The 20,401-nt window shown below is 36.6% G+C and overlaps 1 protein-coding gene across 1 annotated transcript in view; it reads right to left on the bottom strand.

Moving 5' to 3' along the window:
* The window catches only part of LAMA2 (laminin subunit alpha 2), a 588,895-nt gene that overhangs the window by 154,069 nt on the left and 414,425 nt on the right, over positions 1 to 20,401 (bottom strand). Inside the window, exons 30-32 of the mRNA XM_071218658.1 lie at positions 12,975 to 13,099; positions 5,600 to 5,686; positions 1,769 to 1,962 (exon numbers count right to left, since the gene is read on the bottom strand). Coding sequence (XP_071074759.1) covers positions 1,769 to 1,962; positions 5,600 to 5,686; positions 12,975 to 13,099 — 406 coding nt within the window. The remainder of the gene's footprint in view (positions 1 to 1,768; positions 1,963 to 5,599; positions 5,687 to 12,974; positions 13,100 to 20,401) is intronic.

The raw sequence follows: 20,401 nt of genomic DNA, 5'->3' as shown, positions 1-20,401 counted from the left end.
AAAAGCTTTGTTTTCTTGTTATAAACGTATTTAAAATGAATATAAAGATTGGCAATCAATAGGAAGAACAGTGTCATCAGTGATATTTTTTAAAAAGTTAACATTGATATGCAGAATGATTATTCCCTTTGGAGGAATATTCAGAAAACAATCCCATCATTTACCTTTCCCAGATTTTGATGTGTCATTCTTTAATTTTTATACTTCATACTAAACATGGATCTTCTTTTTTTAAATTTGTTTCTAAATAATTAATAAAATTAATGATTTAAAAATTAGGGATGGTTTATTATATTTGTGTGTAAATTAGGAATATCTATATATTATCTAGTTAAGTATATACATGTTAATAATTAAACATGAAAATAACATTAAAACCAGTTGGATTACTCTAAAGTACACCTCTTTAATTATTAAGAAAATATGCCATTGTACTTGGGGGAAACGTAAATATGTATATACCAAGAGCAGAATATGAAAATGGAAATGAATATTTTATATTACATTTAATCTCTCCTTACCCATCATCCTGGGCATTTATTTTAATAAAATATAGTATCATTAAAGGTGATTAAAATTAAAATAAATTTATAAACCCTACTTCCCCAAATATTCCCAGTCCTAACTTTTTGGCAAATTTCTTTAGTCAGCCTTAGCTTTTCAGTTAACTCATAAAAAAAAATAGAGCACAAGCAAGGATTCTTCTAATTAAAATGTTGTTAATATATACAAACATATTAGGATGTTAAAACCAGAAATACAACATCTATTAATATATTAAAATAGGGAATTAAAAGATATTAAAATGTTTTAGATTTCTATTTTTTACAAAGACTTAAGGGGGAGCGGGAGTAGCTCAAGTGGTTGAGTGCCTGCTTCCCACATATGAAGTCCTGGGCTCAATCCCCGGTACCTCCTAAAAATAAACAACAACAAAAAAACAACTCCCATTGGAGAGTGGATATAGCTCAGTGGTTGAGCACCTACTGCTCATGTACAAGGTCCTAGGTTCAATCCCGGGCACCTCCTTAAAAAAAATAATTAAGATTGCTAATGTAAATTCCCTTAAGGAAAAAAATAATATAGTTAATTCTTTCTCCCTAAATTTATAAATAACCTATTTTAGATTAAGATTTATAGAATATCCAATAATTATATTTCACTGTGGATATCTGATGTACTTTCAGTATGACAGCACTGAATCCAGAAGTAGTTAAAAAACATGAGCAAACGGCTCTCCATTTATTCTACATGTGAGTAAAGCCACTTGAGTTCATTTTCACTGCTTCCAGGTTTGGTAGTTCAAGAGAAAGTAATGAAGCAGTATGCCCATGGATTTCTATAAGAGCCGGGGCAAGACAAATAAATTGTAATTCGGGCATAAGTTGTCCAGCTGATTATAAATTGAGGAAGATTCTAAAACATTTAATATAGCTGGATCTTTAATCTATCACAAAGGCAATGCCAACTCTGGATGAAACTGAAAGCCCTGAGTTGGGAAAAAATAAAAAAATAAAAAATAAATAAATAGGAAATTTGTTGTAGTTCTCCAGTAACCTGACTGAAGCATGCTGGGAATTTTCTCGGCTGTGTTTGGCGCAGCTGCATGGAGATAAGAACAACAGGTGAACAGCAGAAGGTGGAGAGAGTGCCAGAAGGAAGAGCAGCACTATCTAATGAAGAAGGAAAAAAAGTCAGTGTTTCTCATTTTAAATGAGACAGACAGGGAGCTGAGACCCCCCAGAATTAACGCTGTTAGCATACGTACAAATGCAACCTATGCCTTCCCGCGCATGCCAGTGCTGGCAGCCGTCACACTTCTGCCCCGTGGCTCCGGGCCGGCACGTGCAGGACCCTGTGACAGGGTCACAAGGGACAGGAAGCGAGCCATGGGGGTCACACTCACATTCTTGGCAGGAACCTCCAGGGCTAGTTGGACTGCCAGTGTAGCCAGGGGCACACCTGGATTTGAACAGACAAAGCAACAGGGTTAATAACAAATCATGTCTCTCAGTAATGTGTGTGTGTGTACATGTGTGTGCTTGTTTTCAATGAAACAAAGCTGGCATCAAGAGTTGTTAGATCAGGGGTCAGCAAACTTTTTCTGTAAAGGGCCAGAGAGTGAATATTTTGGGCTTTGCAGACCAAGAGGCAAAACTGAGGCTTTGTGTAGGTACTTACATGTAACAGGAGAAAAACAAATTCTCACACATTTTTTATTGATGGAATTCAAACATAATTGTTGAGGGTAAATTATTTTTCAATACTGATCCACTAATGAGAAGAATGGAATTCTTTTTTTTTGCAATATCATATTATACTTAACTGGTGTTCAAAGTAAGTATTCCTATCAAATTGATTGTAAATGTTTATTTGTAAAATCTGTTCTTAGCCAGTGTGCCACATAAGATCAGGCCATGGACCGAATTTGGACCATGGACCCTAGTCAAAACTTTGCTCCAGGTCAAAAACTTTTCTTTTAAAGTCCTTTAAAAAAAAAAACAGAGATGAATAAAATTACATACTAGCTTCTGGGCTTTCCTAGACTCATGCATTTTGGAAATCAAAATGACCAAAAAATACAACCTACTAATTTATTAATGAGGAAAAAGAGGCAAATGAAGTGATAATAAGATAATTACATTTTCCATTTAATCTTATTGGTTTTTTCTTTCTGCCATATCTTCCTCAAAATGAATTTTTCGTTGTGTGGCCATGGAAGATGGTTAATGTTATGGAACTAAATGTAGTATGACAGCAATTAGAAAAATTACAGAGGACATCCCTTTGGATAAGCCAAAATGTACTCTACTCTTAGACTCATCCACCCCTCCATTCATTTAAGTGTACGCTCTTATGGGTTATGGCCCCAGAAGTTTGTTAACTCATGAGATACTAGCTAGCATGGCCACCTACTCTGGTTTGCCCAGGACAGTCCCAGTTTTCTGCTGCTCTGATTTAATTACTAAAAACATTTCCTGTCTTTCTCAGCAGCATCCCAGATTGGACAGCCTATAGAAGACTAACAGTCAAAATTTTGTTCAGAAGGTGACTGTGGGAGGAAGTTGGGGGATTGGGATCAAAAGTTATAAACATCAGCCAGATAATCCTGGACAGGTTTGCTGACCTAGGATTGTGGCAAGTTGCATGGCTGATTGTGAAAGTAAATCATCCTGTGCTGGTTAGAAAAGACAAAGCTGGAAGAAAATTATCCATCACAATAAGCATATATATATATTTATGTTTTCATTGCCATTTTTTTTTCCAATGCAAGACTACAAATGCTTAATGAGAGTATTTAAATGAGTTTGCTTAAACTGCTTCTTAACATTTGCAGGTGACGTAATCCCACTCTAAGCAAGTCTAGATATATTAAATGTTCAAAGAATTTATTACAAGAATGCTAAGAAAAAGGATGGGGATAGGGTTTCTACATTACAGGGACACTGAAGAAATTTAAGTAGTTATAGGCCTGAGCTGATGAGTTTTGGCAAGTCATGAGGTGATTTAAATGATTTAAGAAGCTCTCAAAACTGGAATAAACTTATTTGGACAATTACAATAAGAATTTAACCAAGACTGTGGTTTAATTTAGCTGAATGAAAGCAATTTTTCAAGGAAATATAACCTGATTACTCTTATGTTAGAAATGATGAATGGAAAGTTGTGATAACACTTGAAAACTGCAAAAACAATTCAAGCCATTCATATTAGTTAGGGAATGGCCCTGCTCATCTCTACGTTACATAAACTATCAACTCTTGATTACATATTAATGGACATTTAAAAAGATGCATTTTCTGTAATCACCCTACCTTTAGACAGTAACTGTCATTTCAGTGTAACCTTTCAGTCTTTTCTCAAATATACATGCTTTCTTTCATAGTGGTAAATCCAATTTATTTATGTAGCTATACTATCAAACTTTTTCCCCCCATAAATTAGAGCAGCTAATTCCCTTGATGCCCAGGGATGTATTTAGTCATCTCCTACTAGTGTTTACAAGGGCATGAAATGAATATTTAGCTGAAGCACAAATACAAAAGCATATTATATGCAATACAAATGGAAATATTTTTGGATTTCTTTTTGCTTTGGCTTATTTAATTGCTGCTAATGTGATTTCACTGTTATATTCATATATATGTCAGACTGTGCTTAGAGTTCCCACATTCAGATATCTTTTGAAATATATTTTGCAAACTTAAAGAGGCCATGTCCATACAGAGCCTATGATGACATCAGAATTTTAAAAATTCTATTTACTTCATTAGTGCCAATATTCATATAGCCATTGGTGAGTATCTTAAAGGAAGATTCTAAAGTGAATGATGATAAAATTAATTAATATTGGTTTACATTTGCAAAGGGATTCATAATCTAAGGAAATGTTCCCAGAGAATCTAATAGAAGAGCGGGTGAAGCAGGGCACGGCAAAGAGAGAAGCCAAGCAAGGGGAAATTTTAAGGTGAATTCCAGCCTCCTAGTCTGATTCCATAGAGAGTTCTTGAGAACAAATAACATTTTTGAGTTTGTCCTGCTTTGGGGCAAAGGAATGGGGCTTTTGTACTTCCCACCAGTTAGTCGGACTATGAGCCACCAGAGGAGAGGTGTAAATGCTCAGGTATTGTGACCCTCCTATGGGAGAGGGGGCTGTGTACTGGTGCCCGGGCAGGGTACCAACAGTGTCCTTTACACACTTGATCTTGACAATGATATTGTTAAGTAGTGGAGCACCAGCTATTCTGGGGATTATGGATGGAAAGATTGAACCCAGCTAAGTTTGTGGAACTAGGTTATGTTCATGGACCTTGAAAAAAGTTTTATACTGCTATTATGCTAATAATTATCATGTGTTTATAATGTTAATACTTTTCTGTTATGTGGGTTAGATAATATCTTAAAAAGTATTAAAAATGGATGGCAATAAATTTGAATACCCAGGATGCTGTATCTTACAGAAAACATGGATCAGGAAGGTATTAATTAAACTCTGCTAGACAGTAAATTTGGACTTGCATTCCTTCATTTTCCATTTGTGTTAATGCACTTTTCATTTTAATAACTAATACATGCATTATCAGATATTGTAAGAAATATGATAGGAGGAAGTACTCAAATAATATCATTTGCCTGCTGAAGAGGATAACTGAACAGCAAATACTTTGGGTTGTACTAATTAAAAATGCCTACAACTGGTTATATTTTGAATTATCTATACATTTTCTCGTATAGTGCTTTAGTGTTCTAACAGTGACTTGCATGCAGTTATTGCTGGACAATATTTTTCAATCAATTAAAATAATCTTATGTAATCAGCTCTTTATTATTTTTGATAACTACTGATTAAGCTTTTGGAAATAAATTTGATTTATTTGTTCTTATGAACCACATATTAGATATCAATAGTTGTGAACCGATTTGGATTCTTCGAGAAAGTCAAAATATAAGATGGATGTAAAGAACAGTTTTTGGTGGGGGAAGTCTACAGATATAAAAATAGTTTGGCATGCAGAGAACATGAAATAATGAAAGTAAAGAACACTTTTCTAATGCGACCCTTTACTGTATGCTATCTATGAATCGTTGCCCTTCTTACCTTTCGCAGTATTGACCTTCGTATCCCTGTGGACAAGCTGTGCAGCGGTAGTCATTGGGTCCTTCCATCACACAAGAAGGGCTGAAGCTGAATTAGAAAAAGAAAGATGGCAAAGAATCTTTTAATTTATTCATTTATGGAATAGCTTCTTCTACCCATTACCAAGGTGCCTGGGACCTCTTCTTGGGTGACCATAAATGCTATATGTATAACCACTCATGAAGTTCTTATTCAAGGGAAGCATATCACAATTAAATGTTTTCAGTAACAGTATATATAGAAATATTTGTTGAATGATGTATCACACTAAACATCTAATTTTTCACTCATCAAAAAAAAAACTTGACTAAAATTCATGTACCCATGTCTGATGGTTGAATAAGTATTACTGAACATATTTCAGGCAATAAAAAAGGTATAAAACTATATACTTTTTTTTCTGAAAATTCAGCCCAAATTGCCACTGGCAGGTCAATACATGAAGTATGAATAATGTTTCATTTAAATTAAAGAGTGCTTTTTCTAATTAACATCCAGATTTCAGACTACATTTTACTTTAAACACGAAGCAATATGACTTTGTGTGAGGAAAGAAAAGGAAGCTTTTAAAATGAAAATGGATAAGAATTGTTGACTATCTTATGATCTTTTCTCATATAACATGCCCTGTGCTTTCACTACAAGGCTGGTAGGCCATAAGTGTGCCTTGCCCCAGGATTTCTGATTATTTCATTCTACAAAATATAGACTTGAGAAGATGTATAGATTAATCTATACTATCCTGTGGTTTTGGCTTGTTATAAACTCCTCTCAAATGTAAGCAGTGCTGCATTTCCACTAGATAAAACTGCATAGTGTACTGGAAACTTAGGAGGGAAAAAAACATTACATATTGGTTGCAAAATGGTGTAATATTACAAACACCATTATACAGGTTGCTGGGCCTGCTTGATCAGCTGATGCTGAAAAGACTACAAGGTGGATTGGCCAGAGCCAGAACTTCTATCAGTCAGGTGCCGTTAGGCCACGATTTTAACTCTCTTCTAATGTGTAAAACTAATAAAGCACTGAATGAGTAATCAACTCTAATCTTTGGGAAATATGTGAACAAATTGATCTACTACTCACAAACTCATTATCCAAGAAATTTATTTTTTGCCTTCACAAAAATAGACCCCCAAACATATAATTGACAAATTCTGCCAAGTTTTTAACTCTGATTTAAAGCGTGATGCTAAGTGCCTGTGTATACACACACACACTCACACACACACACATATATGTATAGGCACTTGGAAACAGATTTTAGACATTTCAAGTGAAACTCTAGAGTCAACATAATTAAGAAATACAGAATGTACTATTTTTGAACCTCTTCTCTCTTTCCCTCCTCCCCCCTTTCCTTCCTCCCCTCTTCTCTCTCTTCTAAATGACCTCCTTCAGTCTTATAGGATTTACATATTAATATCACAGCTATCTTGATAACTCATTCAATTATATCTCCAATCTTTCTCTTGCCGAGTTCCAGGTTTAAATCTAATTGAATACTTAGCATTTCTACACCAATAAATAGTAAGCATTTCAAAATTAGATCTAAATCTGAGTTCCAAATAACCTCCCCTTCCCTCCAAAAAACACCCCTACCCCTTCTTTCGTTTCCCCCATCCCAGTCAATGGCCAAAGCCTCCTTCCGTTAGCTCTACCAAAAGAAACCATGGAGTCAAATTTGTCTCCTTTCTCTCACGCTCAGCATATATTCTGCCAACCTTCACTAACAGCATTGCATTACAATGCTGTTAGTGAACCAACTTGGTGAACCAAGTTGCCACCGTCTCTTGCCTTGTACCCTTTCAGTTTACTTTCAGTACAGCAGCCAGAGTGAGCCTTTAAAGAAATAAGTTGGATTCCATCACTATTATCTGGCTTCTGGCTGGAAATCTTCCAATGGCTTCCTATTATATCTAGTCTCCAGGACCTGGCTTATCCACTGGAGCTTCCTTGACCTCATCTCATGCCACCTTCCCCTCACTCACTCTTCTCTAGCCACCTGGCCTTTGGTTGTTGGCCAAGCATGGGCTTGTCTTGGGCCAATGCACTTGGTGTTCCCTTCGGCTGGGCTGCTCTTCCTCTGGAAATTCACATGCTTGCCCCATGACCTCATTCAAGACTCTGCCTGTTTGTGGAGATATTCCTTGATCACCCCATCTAAAATGGTACCCGGGTCACTCCAAATACACTTAGCCTCCTCTATTTTTCCTGGTAGCATTGGTCACTACCTGACATTATAGTATATATCTATTTAACATCTGACTTCCTTATTCAAAATATAAGCTCTGGGAGGGCGGAAACCTTGGACTGTTTTGTTTCCTTGTATATTCCCAGAATGAAGAACCATGGCTGGCATAGGTTTGAGCTCTCTTGAAATAGTTATTGGATAAAGGAATAAATAACATCTTAAACTTCAAAGAATTTACAATTTTCTATGTGAGATAGAAACATACAAATATAGGATGAGATAGATATCTGTGCTTTTTCTTTGGTTTACAGTATTGGGATCCACTAGTGAGTAAATGTTCAATTTCTGAAATAGCATTTGTTTGAAATAAAGATGTAAAGTGTGTTATTATTATACTAAAAGTAGAAAAAAATTAAGCTACACTTGGGAAGATTTTGTGGCAGAATTGGACCTTTAAAATTGATGGGTTTCATAGAGATTTTGGTCAAGGAATAACAAAAGCAAAGATGGCTGAGCTCTTTTGGAGAAGAGCAAGTAGCTCCAAACTCACTGTAGAAAGTCGTAGAGGGCCGTGTGCCTGGAAAGGACGGTAGGCGTCAGATTGCTGTGGGTCTCTTATTCTCTGCTAAAATACTTGACCTTTCCTTCACAGGCAGTGGAAAACCCCTGAGTATGTGAGCAATACTGCACTTCCACAGTTTAAAGATGTTGACCATATTTGCTTTGGTGAGAGATAATGAAGACTTGAAGTAATGCGTTGGAAGCAAGTTACTAAGCACCACTCCTTACCTCTTACTTTACTCGACTGTACAGATTGAAGTCACTGAAGTAAAATATCTCAGCCTCCCCCACTATACCTCAGAATTTACTTTTATATCTCAGGAAGGAGTGTCTCTTTTCTTGGCTCTGGTTAGTTTCTTCCTTTCCACTAGACAGAGCCCTTTCCTTTGTTAATTAGACCAATATGTTGCAGGCTTTAAGTGGCATTAGAGGGTCATGAAATCAATTTAGTGAGTTGTGATTTAAATTTAAATACATATATATGAGAAAAAATTAAGTAAGAGTAACTAAATTTGCATAATGTAAAAGTTTATTCCCTGAAAAATTTGTTGCAATTCTATCTATCTAATTGTATTACATATAGCACATATATATGAATGGATAGTTATCTAACTATGATGTATGAATCAGACAGATAGACGCACACAGCTTTTTGTGTACTAGGTCATTATGTAAAAAGGTATTTCTTATAATGGTTTGCGCTCCATAAAGATTGAAAATCACTGAACTAGCCCCTTTGATTTGAGTCCTGGATATTTTGATTTTTACAGCATCCTTTGCATAAAAATATATTTAGATTACAAAAATCATATAAAACAAAAGTGAGAATACATGCTTTCATTATTGCTAACCAATCAAGATAATACTCTTTCTTTTTAATCTAGAAATGTCTTAAAACCATCAACTCACACCCTTGCAGTCTAATGGCTGCTTTCACTATTGATTGTCAAAATTGACCAATTCACCCTGCTATTTAATTGCCACCAGAGTTGCTCCATCTCCCTTGACCTCTGTGCAGGACTGCATGCTTGCTCATGGCCACTCCTCTTGCCTGTGGTATCTGTGACTCCGTGTGGCCTTGGTTCTCTTGCCTCCCCAACTGCCCCTCGCTTGGCTCTTCTTTCTGACTTCCAAAATTCGTGAGCCCTGCCTTTCCTTCTTTCCATGTGCTCTCTGTATTAGTCAGCCAAAGGGGTGCTGATGCAAAATAACAGAAATTGGTTGGTTTTTATAAAGGGTATTTATTTGGGGTAGGAGCTTACAGATACCAGAGCATAAAGCATAGGGTACTTCCCTCACCAAAGTCTATTTCCATGTGTTGGAGCAAAATGGCTGCAGATGTCTGCCAGGGCTCAGGCTTCCGGGGTTCCTCTCTTCCCAGGTCCTGCTTCTCCCTGGACTCAGGTCCTCTGTTTTCTCCACAAGGTCAGCTTGTGGACCAGGAGGATGCCTAGGCTTTGCCTCTCTCCACAAGGCCAGCTGTCAACTATCACGCAAATGGCTCTGTCTCTCTCCCCCGGGTTTCTGCCATGTCTAAGGAGCCACCTCTACTCCTCTGTGTTCTTCTCCTGGCTCAGGGTTCCTCTCTTCCTGGGGTTTGCTTCTCTTTCCTCTGTGTGTTTACTTCCTGGGGCTTCACAGCTCAAGACTCCAGCATCAAACTCCAAATGTAAACTCCAACATCAAAACTCCAACATCAAAACCCCTCAACTCTGTCCTTTGCCATGCCTTTTATCTGTGAATTCCTGCCCCTTGGCCAGTAGGCCACACCCTACTGATGTGGCCCAATCAAAGCCCTAATCATAATTTAATCATGCCCAGATACAGACTAGTTTATAAACATAATCCAATATCTATTTTTAGAATTCATAACTATATCAAACTGCTATATTATCCTTGGGTGACATATCATTTCTGACTTTCATTCATTTATTAGCATAGCTTTTTCTTTTTCGGCTCCTTCAATTTTCACATTTCCATTTCTTGCAGCTATTTTGCATATTTCCATTCAGATTGACCCTTCATAACAATTTTAACCTATTTGCAATATAAATTGTCTTTCTTCTGCAGCAATTCTGTCTTCTGGTTTCTCTATTTTATTTCACGCACCCCATTTTTAGGGTCAAACCTCAATATTCAACTCCTATCTGACTCTCAACCCTCACATCTAATTGGGTGTCATATCTGTAGAGCTGTATTCAACAATTTCCTTACATCCATGTCCTTGTCTCCATTCTTGTTACCACTACCTACCTTTACGTTTGAATTTTCTCTTGCCCAGGCTACTTCAATAACCTTTCAATTGATCTCTTTGCTTTTCTTCTTTGCCTGGCTCAATTCATTATACCCAAATCTATGATAACAATCTTCCTAAATTGTGAATCTGATCATATTAATTTTTTCTTTTTTAAGATAAAAACTTTCAGAAAATTAAATAGCAATTTCTTAGACTGATATTCAAGGATTTCTACAACAAAGCCTGCTTTCTCCCTTCATTTGTATGTTATTAAACATATTGTAGTAGTTTGATATGGTTGTGAATTCCCAAAATAGACATTGGATTATGTTTGTAATCTGGTCTGTACCTGGGCGTGACTAAATTATGATTATGGCTTTGATTGGGCCACATCATTAGGGTGTTGAGTCCCTGCCCCTGGTGGGTGGGTACTCACAGATAAAAGGCATGGCAAAGGACAGAGTTGGAGGTTCTTAATGTTTGAGTTTTGAGGTTAGAGTTTGATGCTGAACTCTTAAGCTGGGGCCCCGGGGAAAGAGACAGAGCCACTCACCTGATGGTCTACAGCTGACCTTGCAGAGAGAGGCAAAGCCTAGAAAGCCTCATAGTCTCCGGCTGACCTTGTGGAGAAACAGAGATGCTGAGCCCAGAGGAACGCCGGGAGCCTGAACGCTCACAAACATTGGCAGCCATCTTGCTCCAACACATGAAAATAGACTTTGGTGAGGAAAGTAACTTATGCTTTATGGCCTGGTATCTGTAAGCTCCTTCCCCAAGTAAATACCCTTAATAAAAACCGACCAATTTCTGGTATTTTGCATCAGCACCCCTTTGACTGACTAAGACACACACATTGTATTTTCTGTTCTTTAAACTTGTGCTCATATAATTTCCTATTTTCTCTACCAGTAAAAATTCTTCAACCCATTGTTTATGATCTATTATAAATACACTACTTCTTTTAATATGTCTTTGAATCTTTCTAAATTGTTTTATTTTGTGCCTTTGGAGTCTCTACATTTTAAGTTGAATTTTCTTAAGACACATGCTTTAGAGTGAGCTTCTCCAAGAAATGGTCTGTTCTTTTTTATATCTTTTGTAGCCTTGCACTCATCAGGGAATTATTAATTAACTATCAGTCTTTTGTAACCCAAATGCTTCAATATTTAATTAAAAATAATAATAGTTGTCTCTTACTGAAGCCTGGACATCAGCTGTAGATTAGGGAAAATAAGATTAAAAAAAAATTCTTCTTCATATACCTGCCACTTAGTGCTTGCAAGAATATTGGGACCAGGCATATTTTCCTCAGCAATATTCAAGTTACCTAAAAATTTACATTTGACACCCTATAAAAAGCATGTGATTCTGACCAACAGAAAGAGGAGGTTAGGAGAGGAAAGGAAGATAATTTAGTCTAAAATGTTTTCAGAATGTATACAAAGCCAAAAGCAAAGAAGACAACCGAGTAGATGCAGACAGACAGGTCCCTGTATTGGGATTACTTGGTGGCTCGTTTATATTGAAGGTTAGGTGTCTAGGATTCTAATACTGAGCAAACAGCCACACACTCTTTTCAAAAGCGAATTCAAAAGCCACACACTCTGAAAAGATGCCTTACCATCTAGAGACTAAAGTTTATAACTCCCTAAAAAGAAAGTGTAAACAGCTTAGTGAAGAGGTAAATGAAAACACTTAGGGGTGTTCATCAGTATATAAACCAATGCAGAATGTTCAGACAGCACTGCTATAAAATATTCCAGCTTTTGTTTCCCCTTATGGCTGTGTTTTCATGGTACAAAGCTCAGGTGATCTTAATAGAAAGGGGTCTCTGATTCTGTGAGAGCCTACTCTAATTTGGAACATAACAATGAAGTACATTGCTTTAATCCCACTCTTTTTCATTTATTTTCTTGATAATTTTTTACCAATGTTCTATCAAACACACATAATATGTAGAAACAGTCACAAAAGTGATATAATATGCACCCAACAATCCTTCATACCTGGATTTATGGCAGAATTGCATGTGAACTGTAGACCTATATATATTTTTATGAAATTATAGACATTTATACAGATATCATTTATCTTATAAACACATTTTCTGTTATAATATCTTATAAATACATTTTAATTAACAAGTGCTGTTGACTTAGGACAGAGTTTTACCATAGAGTATTTTATGTTCTCACTTCTGCCATCTTATTATGTTACTGAAAAATCTGTATCTTAAATTGAAATGTTGTCTCTTTGGAAAAAAATAGCCAAATCAGAGACAGCCCAAGTATAGACAGATGGCACTACTGATTGGGAAATATGGTTATATTTCTCAATCTTACTTGTTGCTGGAAGAAATTCGAGGGCAAGCACATCGCTGACAGTCACTCGGCAGTCCCTTGACAATTCCATAGTATCCGAGAGCACATCGTTCACAGAAGTCACCAGCAGTGTGGTGTTGACAATTCTACAAAGGAAAAGGGAAAAAAAGGTGGTGGTTGTTTTTCAAGGACAGTAGAGTATGATTTTCCATGCAGCACCCCACCTCTGAGTGTGTGTGCATGTGTGTGAATACACACAGAGACACACAAATTTTATCAGGGACTGAGAACTCAGTTCTTGATATAAATATTTTTAAGAAGCTTTTTCACTAGAGAAACTAGTACGATGTCATTGTAGCTACCCTGACAATAAAAGTTTTCTCTTTTCTCTACAGCAGTCTCTGTAAATTTTCCTCTTACTCTAGATTGGGGAAATAGAGTTCAAGAATGTTTATACTTTATTATATCCTCTGAAAGGTTCTGTTTCTTTTCTTCCCAGGTTTTAGCTTTATAAGGTGCTAGAAAAAGTGCAAGAAATAGTGGGATCTCAGCAGTTTTTGAAGTCAAACCATGTGGAAAGGATAACCGTTTTAAGGCACAACAACAGCCAAAAAAGTTCAAGCTAGTTACACATTGAGGATCTTAATTTAATAACTACAGAGAACAGTCTGAAATTAGCAGTCTCAGGACATTGCTTTATTTTCCCTAGTTGGATAACAATAGATTCTTGGGCCATATTACTTTAGGACATTTATATAAAGAAGTGAGGATAGTTTCAAGACAGTATGTATAGAGTTTTGAAATCAAAATTCTCGTAGAGTAGAATGACATTTAATACATAGTAATCATTACTACAATAAGGAATTATGAGCCACCATATGCAAGCCGTTGAAATAGGCAATGGAAGAATTAAGAGGGGTTAGAAAAGGTAAAATAACATCCTACATTGTAGGAATTTATTTCCATGTTAGGTAAAAAAAAGTTGACAAATAAGAAGCAAGAGTACAATACTGAATACTGTTGAGCGGAGAAGTGACCCTTGGCTTTGAGTGTTGAGAGAGAGAAAATAGAGGGAATTTGAAGTTAGATTTAAGCTTGATTTTATAAGACAGGATTTGGAAAGGTCAGAAGGGTGACTTACTTCTTCTAAGTAACATCAAAAGAAAAGTTGAAAAGCAAAAAAGTAACCAATTAGATGTACATGTCAGTGAACTGATCACTGGGTCAGCTGGGATGTTTATTTTCCGCTGACCTCTACAGGTTTTCTAATGAACACATTAGAAAGGCATTCCATGTACCGGTCCTTTGTTTCATTCATTCAGTCAAGAAGTATGTAGCTATGTTTCATGTATTTTCTGATGGCCAGACAATGTTGGGGATGGTACCTGTGTTTTTCATGACAAACTATAAGTGAAGTCATTTCCACCATAGACACACCACAGATTTTATTTATTTTTTTCTATTTAAAAATTCTTGTAACTCTTTTTGAGATTTGATGACATTATCTGGGATGAAAATATGATGTTGCCATGATGAATTTTAGAACTTTTTTTTAACATTTCTATTTCTATATTAGAAAATATATTGTGTCATCTACAGATGCATTTTATAACTTAGTGAAAAATGGATCCAGTTTCCTGGTGTGACAGGGGTACCTATCTAAAACCTTCTAAGTCTCTGCCTTGCTCTCAGTGAAGAAAGCTACCTACTTTAGAGAAAAGAAGGCCCTCATCTGGGTGCTCCTCCACTTTCTTGGCAAGCCATTCACCATCTTGCCTGCACTACTTCCCATCCCTTTAACATTTATACCCGTCCTTACAAAGTGGTGGCTTTTCCCACCTGTCTTCTGGGTCACTGCTCTCCTGCCTCCCTCCTGTCTCCTTGCATCTTCAATCTTTCCTTCTTTGCTGGCATTGATATTTAGATTTATGCAAACCTTTCCTGCCTTAAACAAAACTCAAGGTCTCAAGTTCCTTGACAACTTCTGTCTTTGCTAAACCTTTTAAGAGCATTACAAAGTTTGCACTCCTGCTCTCCAATTCTTCATTTCCCATTCACTCTTCAATCAGGCTTGATTCCACCATTGAACATAATTCCAGGTTCACAGATAAGATCTGTGTCGCTGGATCAAAATTTACTGACAATCATCAGTCCTCACAATAAGTGAATTTTCTGTAGCAGCTGACATGTCTAGCCACAATTCTTTGAAATTTTCTCTTTCTGTTGCTTCTCTGATAGCACTCTGTTGATTTTCTTCCTTCCTCTATAGCTACTCTTTCTTATTCTCCTTCATGAAACCTTTCCTTTTCAATTCAGTAAATGTTAGTGTCTGTGATTGTAAACTTGGCTCTTGTCACTTTTTTGTTTTGCATGTGCTAACTTGATGATTTCATCCATTGCTATGACTTCAGTTGTCACTTATGTACCCACATCTCTAAATTGAATAAAGTCAGACTAGATATTTCTAATGAGCTTTAAATTTACATATCTAATTGCTTCTTGGCTATATATCGTATTTTCTATCACAAAAACACCTTGATTTTGAAATGTCAAACATTAGAATCATCTCCCTTCCGACCTGCTAATACTCCTGTATCTTCCATTTCATTCAGTGTTACACCATCCACCCAGTTGTCCAAGCCAGCTCCCTAGGGGCCTCTCACATACCAGCCATCCATTCCATCACTCAGTCAATGGTTCTACCAGGCTTCTTTATTTCAGGGATGCTCCTATTTCTATCTGGCCCCCATCATATTTTATCTGGATTACTATAACAGCCTCTTAGCTAACTAAGGCTTCTGCTTCCAATTTTTCTCTTGCAGCAATTTTGACACATTTCAATTAGGGTGATCATTTCACAGCGCATGTCATTCTCCAGGAATGCCCTCAGGATAAATGACAAACTCCCTGGCAGGGCGTGGAGGCCCCCAAAATTTGGCACCTTGTTTACTCTCCAGGCTTATTCCTGCCACTGTCTCCTTTGCACACCCTTACCAGGCCACGTGAAATTCCCAAACTAGGCAATAGTGTCTCCCACCTCTGGGACTTTTCATATGCAAATTCTTTGACCTGGAATGATTTTCCTCCTCCTACTTGGCTAACACCTACCCATTTTGGTTCACATTTTAAATGCCACTTTTTCTGGTAACATCTCTTGATGCCCTAAGGCTGAGGTAGATGCTCCTTCTAGCTCAGTACAGTGACTTAAGCATTGCAGGAAGTCAATAACTATTTTGAATAACTGAGTCAATGAATGCAAGGTCTAGGCAGTGCAGGTGAACTTGGGCAGGCTTCTTAAAATGAATACGGCCAATTTCACGTCCAGTAAGTACAGAAGAGTGGTTAGCAGAGCAAGATGATTTGTTGTATTTTGATATTACACTAAGTACCCTCCATAATCCTTCCTTATTCAACTCTCCAAAGGAACTGCCATATATCAGCAATAAAACAGCCATTCCATATGTAATAGTAGCTTTGTGAGATACAATGGTTCCAAGATAAAATAATCATCTATGAATTTCAGCCTCAAATCATCCAGCGAGGTGTCAAATGATGACTAAGTGTTAACTGAGGAATGTTTTAAGAACATTTTTACGCAGTTATAGAAATGAGTATGTGCCTCAAATGCACAGGATCTCAGAAAACAACAATCAGCATTTTGCTTTTAAAATAAAATTATAGAATAATGAATTGTTTTGTCCAGCCTAAATATAATGTTAATAACTGAATCAAAATACTTAAGAATAATGTCGATCATTACTAAAAATATAAAGATTAAAAACTATGGTTTTGTTGCTCTTATACCTGCAATCCTACATAATTTCTTCACAGAGCAAACAAAATGTTTTAACCTTCTTAGGACAGCCAGTACTTCACAGGATTACTGACATACTAAACTTGGTTAACTGAGTCATATATCCTGGTAAGTTCAAACACAATACATAAATCACAATATTTTTGCAATTTTTTGACAAACTTTCATATGACCTTTCCTGCCTTCTTTGAAAGAGTAGACATTTTCTCTTGTATAGAAATTAACTTTTAGGAAAGATTTCTATATCTTGGATGCTGTAGCAGTTTGATATGTTTCATGAATTCCAAAAATAGATATTGGATTATGTTTGCAAACTGGCCTGTACCTGGACATGATAAAATTACGATTAGGACTTTGATTGGGCCGCAGTCAGTATGGTGTTGAGTCCCCGCCCCTTAGTGGGTGGGGATTCAAAGATAAAAGACATAGCAAAGGCAGAGTTGGAGTTTTAATGCTGGAGTCTTGAGCTGAAGCCCTGGGAAGTCAGCACACAGAGGAGCTTGGTCATGAGGAAAGAGAGAAGGTCCTGGGAAGAGAAACAAGCTGGTCGCCTAATAGTCTACAGCTGACCTTGTGGAGAAAGGCAAAGTCTAGAGAACCTCATAGTCTACAGGTGGCCTTGTGGAGAAAACAGAAGAGCTGAGCTGGAAAAGAAAGGAACCCTGGGAAGAGAGGAACCCAAGACGCCTGAACCCTGGCAGATATTGGCAGCTATCTTGCTCCAACATGTGGCAAAAGACTTTGGTGAGGGAAATAACTTATGCTTTATGGCCTGGTAACTGTAAGCTTCTACCTCAAATAAATACCCTTTGTAAAATCCAACCCAGTTTTGATATTTTGCATCGGCACCCATTTGGCTGACTAATACAGATGCCTAATGAGAAGCTTAATTGTATTCCGAAGAGTGAATGTGTTAGTGTCTTCCCAAACAAAAGATGAGAACATATGAAACTTGCAAATTCTTTTTTACTTAAGGGAAAATGGGTGGTATACAGCCTTTCTCTTAAGTCAAATAAATATAACACTGATATTATAGTGTCTTAGACCAAATGACCTTCTATCATTATAAGGATTCCCTCTATACTTTCCTTTAGATATTGAGATATTGTTAGAGGCATTAATTCTTATAAATTCATCTTGTATAATTATGCTACGAAGTTTTTCTTCATGCCGAATGAAAATTTGGTTCTTTCTAATTTTCAGCAGTGCTCTAAGTTCTACCTTCTGAAACTATGCAGATTAAATTTAGCTGTTCCCTCAAATACTTAAAGAATATTTCTTAAATTCTTTTTCAAGCTAAACATCTTTTTTTTTTTTTAAGCTAAACATTTAATATTACAGATTTCTCAGAGTTTCCAATTATTCACAGTAGATTATAAATTTCTAGCTGTGGTTTGCAAATAAATTGAAAGTACTTCCTTTGATCTGGCACTTATTCAAATGCCCGTATTGGAACCTAATGAATCTGTGACCAAGTAAGAACTTCTATGTCACAGCATTGCTACTATGTGCCATTTCCTCTGTTCTTTCCCTTGAATACTAGGGAAACACAAGAGACATGCATTTCCCTTATATTCCCAGCACCTACCATAATGCTTGCATGTGAGAAATAACTAACAAATGTCATGAGAATGAATGAATATGTGATCCTACCTAAGTACAAAACCTCTAATTTTAATTTCATCTTGTTAATTATGGCTTATAGTTCCACGTGTCAGGATCATTTTGATTCTGGACCATGATCCAATACGTTAGGTATCACATCCAACTCATTGTCATCTGAAGATCTGATAATCTCATTCAAGTCATAGGTACAGATTTTTAACAGATAGGCCAAACACAAAGACTGTGCCTCATCATTGGATTTATCTCTAGAGTTTTCTCTGGGATCATATTGTTCCCAAGTTATATCCCCATCAAACTTATTAACTAATTTCCACTTGGCCCATATTTTCAGGTTTCTTTGTGAGGATATCTGTCAAATGCCTGTTTAAACAAACCAGGGTTTGAATTATATCTCTGGATCTTACAGGTTTATGATTAAAGCAAATTAATTTCTCTTGCATGAGTTCATCTACTGTAAAAGAAGGAATAATCCTGTCTACCTCTTAAGTATATATATATTTTTATTGACTTTGTAATAATATTACATTAAAAATATATATGTGAGGTCCCATTCAACCTCACCCACCCACCTCTCTCCCCCCCCCCCCCCCCCAGCAACACTCCCTCCCATCATCATGACACATCCATTGGATTTGGTAAGTACATCTTTGGGCACCTCTGCACCTCATAGTCAATGGTCCACATCATGGCCCATACTCTCCCCCATTCCATCCAGTGGGCCCTGTGAGGATATACAATGTCCGGTGATTGCCTCTGAAGCACCATCCAGGGCAGCTCCATGTCCCAAAGACGCCTCCACCTCTCAAGTATATTTTAAGAATAAACAAGATAACCTATGTACAGTGGCCTGTGCTGGTCCTAGTACATTCATAAATTAGATACATTATTATTGTTTTGGCTAAATTTGAGATGTGATGTATCACACTATCTGATAAATCTTATATAGCACCAGCATTCACGAAACTAGGGTCTCAGATATGTACTAACCCTAGCAATTAGTGGTATATGAGTTATTTTGAGTGAACCTATTCTGATTCCTAATGAGCACTATTTATTTTTTTCTACAGTTGACAAGTATTGGTTAAATAAGCAATCTTTAAATTAAACTTAGAATGACATTTCACTGATTTCCATTCTGTGGCAACTTTCACATTCTCATGATTTTTCAAGTACTTTTCACACATGGCTCTTAATCACATTTGCAGTTTCTATTAGTACTGTAGGAATTAATTCACCTGGGCCATAAAATCAAACTCATTTCATTATCTGCACATGCATTTATTCTCTCTCAAGGTCTAAAGGCAGCATTTTGTAGTGGATTTGAAACCTGATTCTAATACTTTCTAACCATGGGTTTGTAGGTTATTTAAATTTTCTTAGCATTAAATTTCAGAGCAGTAATAAGATGCTAATAATCCCTATTCTGACAAGGTTGTTAGATACATTAAATAAGACAAGGTTACAAACCACCTTAAACCCTGCAAATTCTTAGTTATGAATCTGTACATTTACTGAAGATAGAGCTAAATGTTTAACTACAGATATTAATAGCATTTCAGGCAACAAGGCAGGAAATGATGAATCTTTATTTTTTTCCTTTTCTTTTTCAAATAAGAATTGTGGTAGAGTGAAAATATTTTCATTCCTTGATCTTGGGAAAGTTACTTGAACTAGCTGAGTCTTTGGTATGCCCATGTGAAAAATAGGAGAAATAATACTGCTCATAGGGCATAGGGATATGAAATATATATATATATAGTGATGATCTATGTAAGTACTGATTGGTGTTAGTTCTCTTATCTTCTCCCACCCACCCCTTATGCTTCTATATCATGCAGAGTTTACTCTTCCATTTGAGGAATTCTTTCCTTCAGGACAACAGTTACTCAGCTATTGGTAATAAAATGGCTATGTGTTCAACCACAATGTGGTGTGCTGATAGAGGGGTGTTGTTTGGGAATTCTATACACATGCATGATTGTTTTATAAGTTTACAACTCCTGTCATA

The sequence above is a fragment of the Dasypus novemcinctus genome, chromosome 11, assembly GCF_030445035.2.
Source record: "Dasypus novemcinctus isolate mDasNov1 chromosome 11, mDasNov1.1.hap2, whole genome shotgun sequence".
Lineage (NCBI taxonomy): Eukaryota > Metazoa > Chordata > Mammalia > Cingulata > Dasypodidae > Dasypus > Dasypus novemcinctus.
The sequence above is the reverse complement of the archived record's forward strand: the minus strand, read 5'-3'. Positions and strand labels throughout refer to the sequence as shown.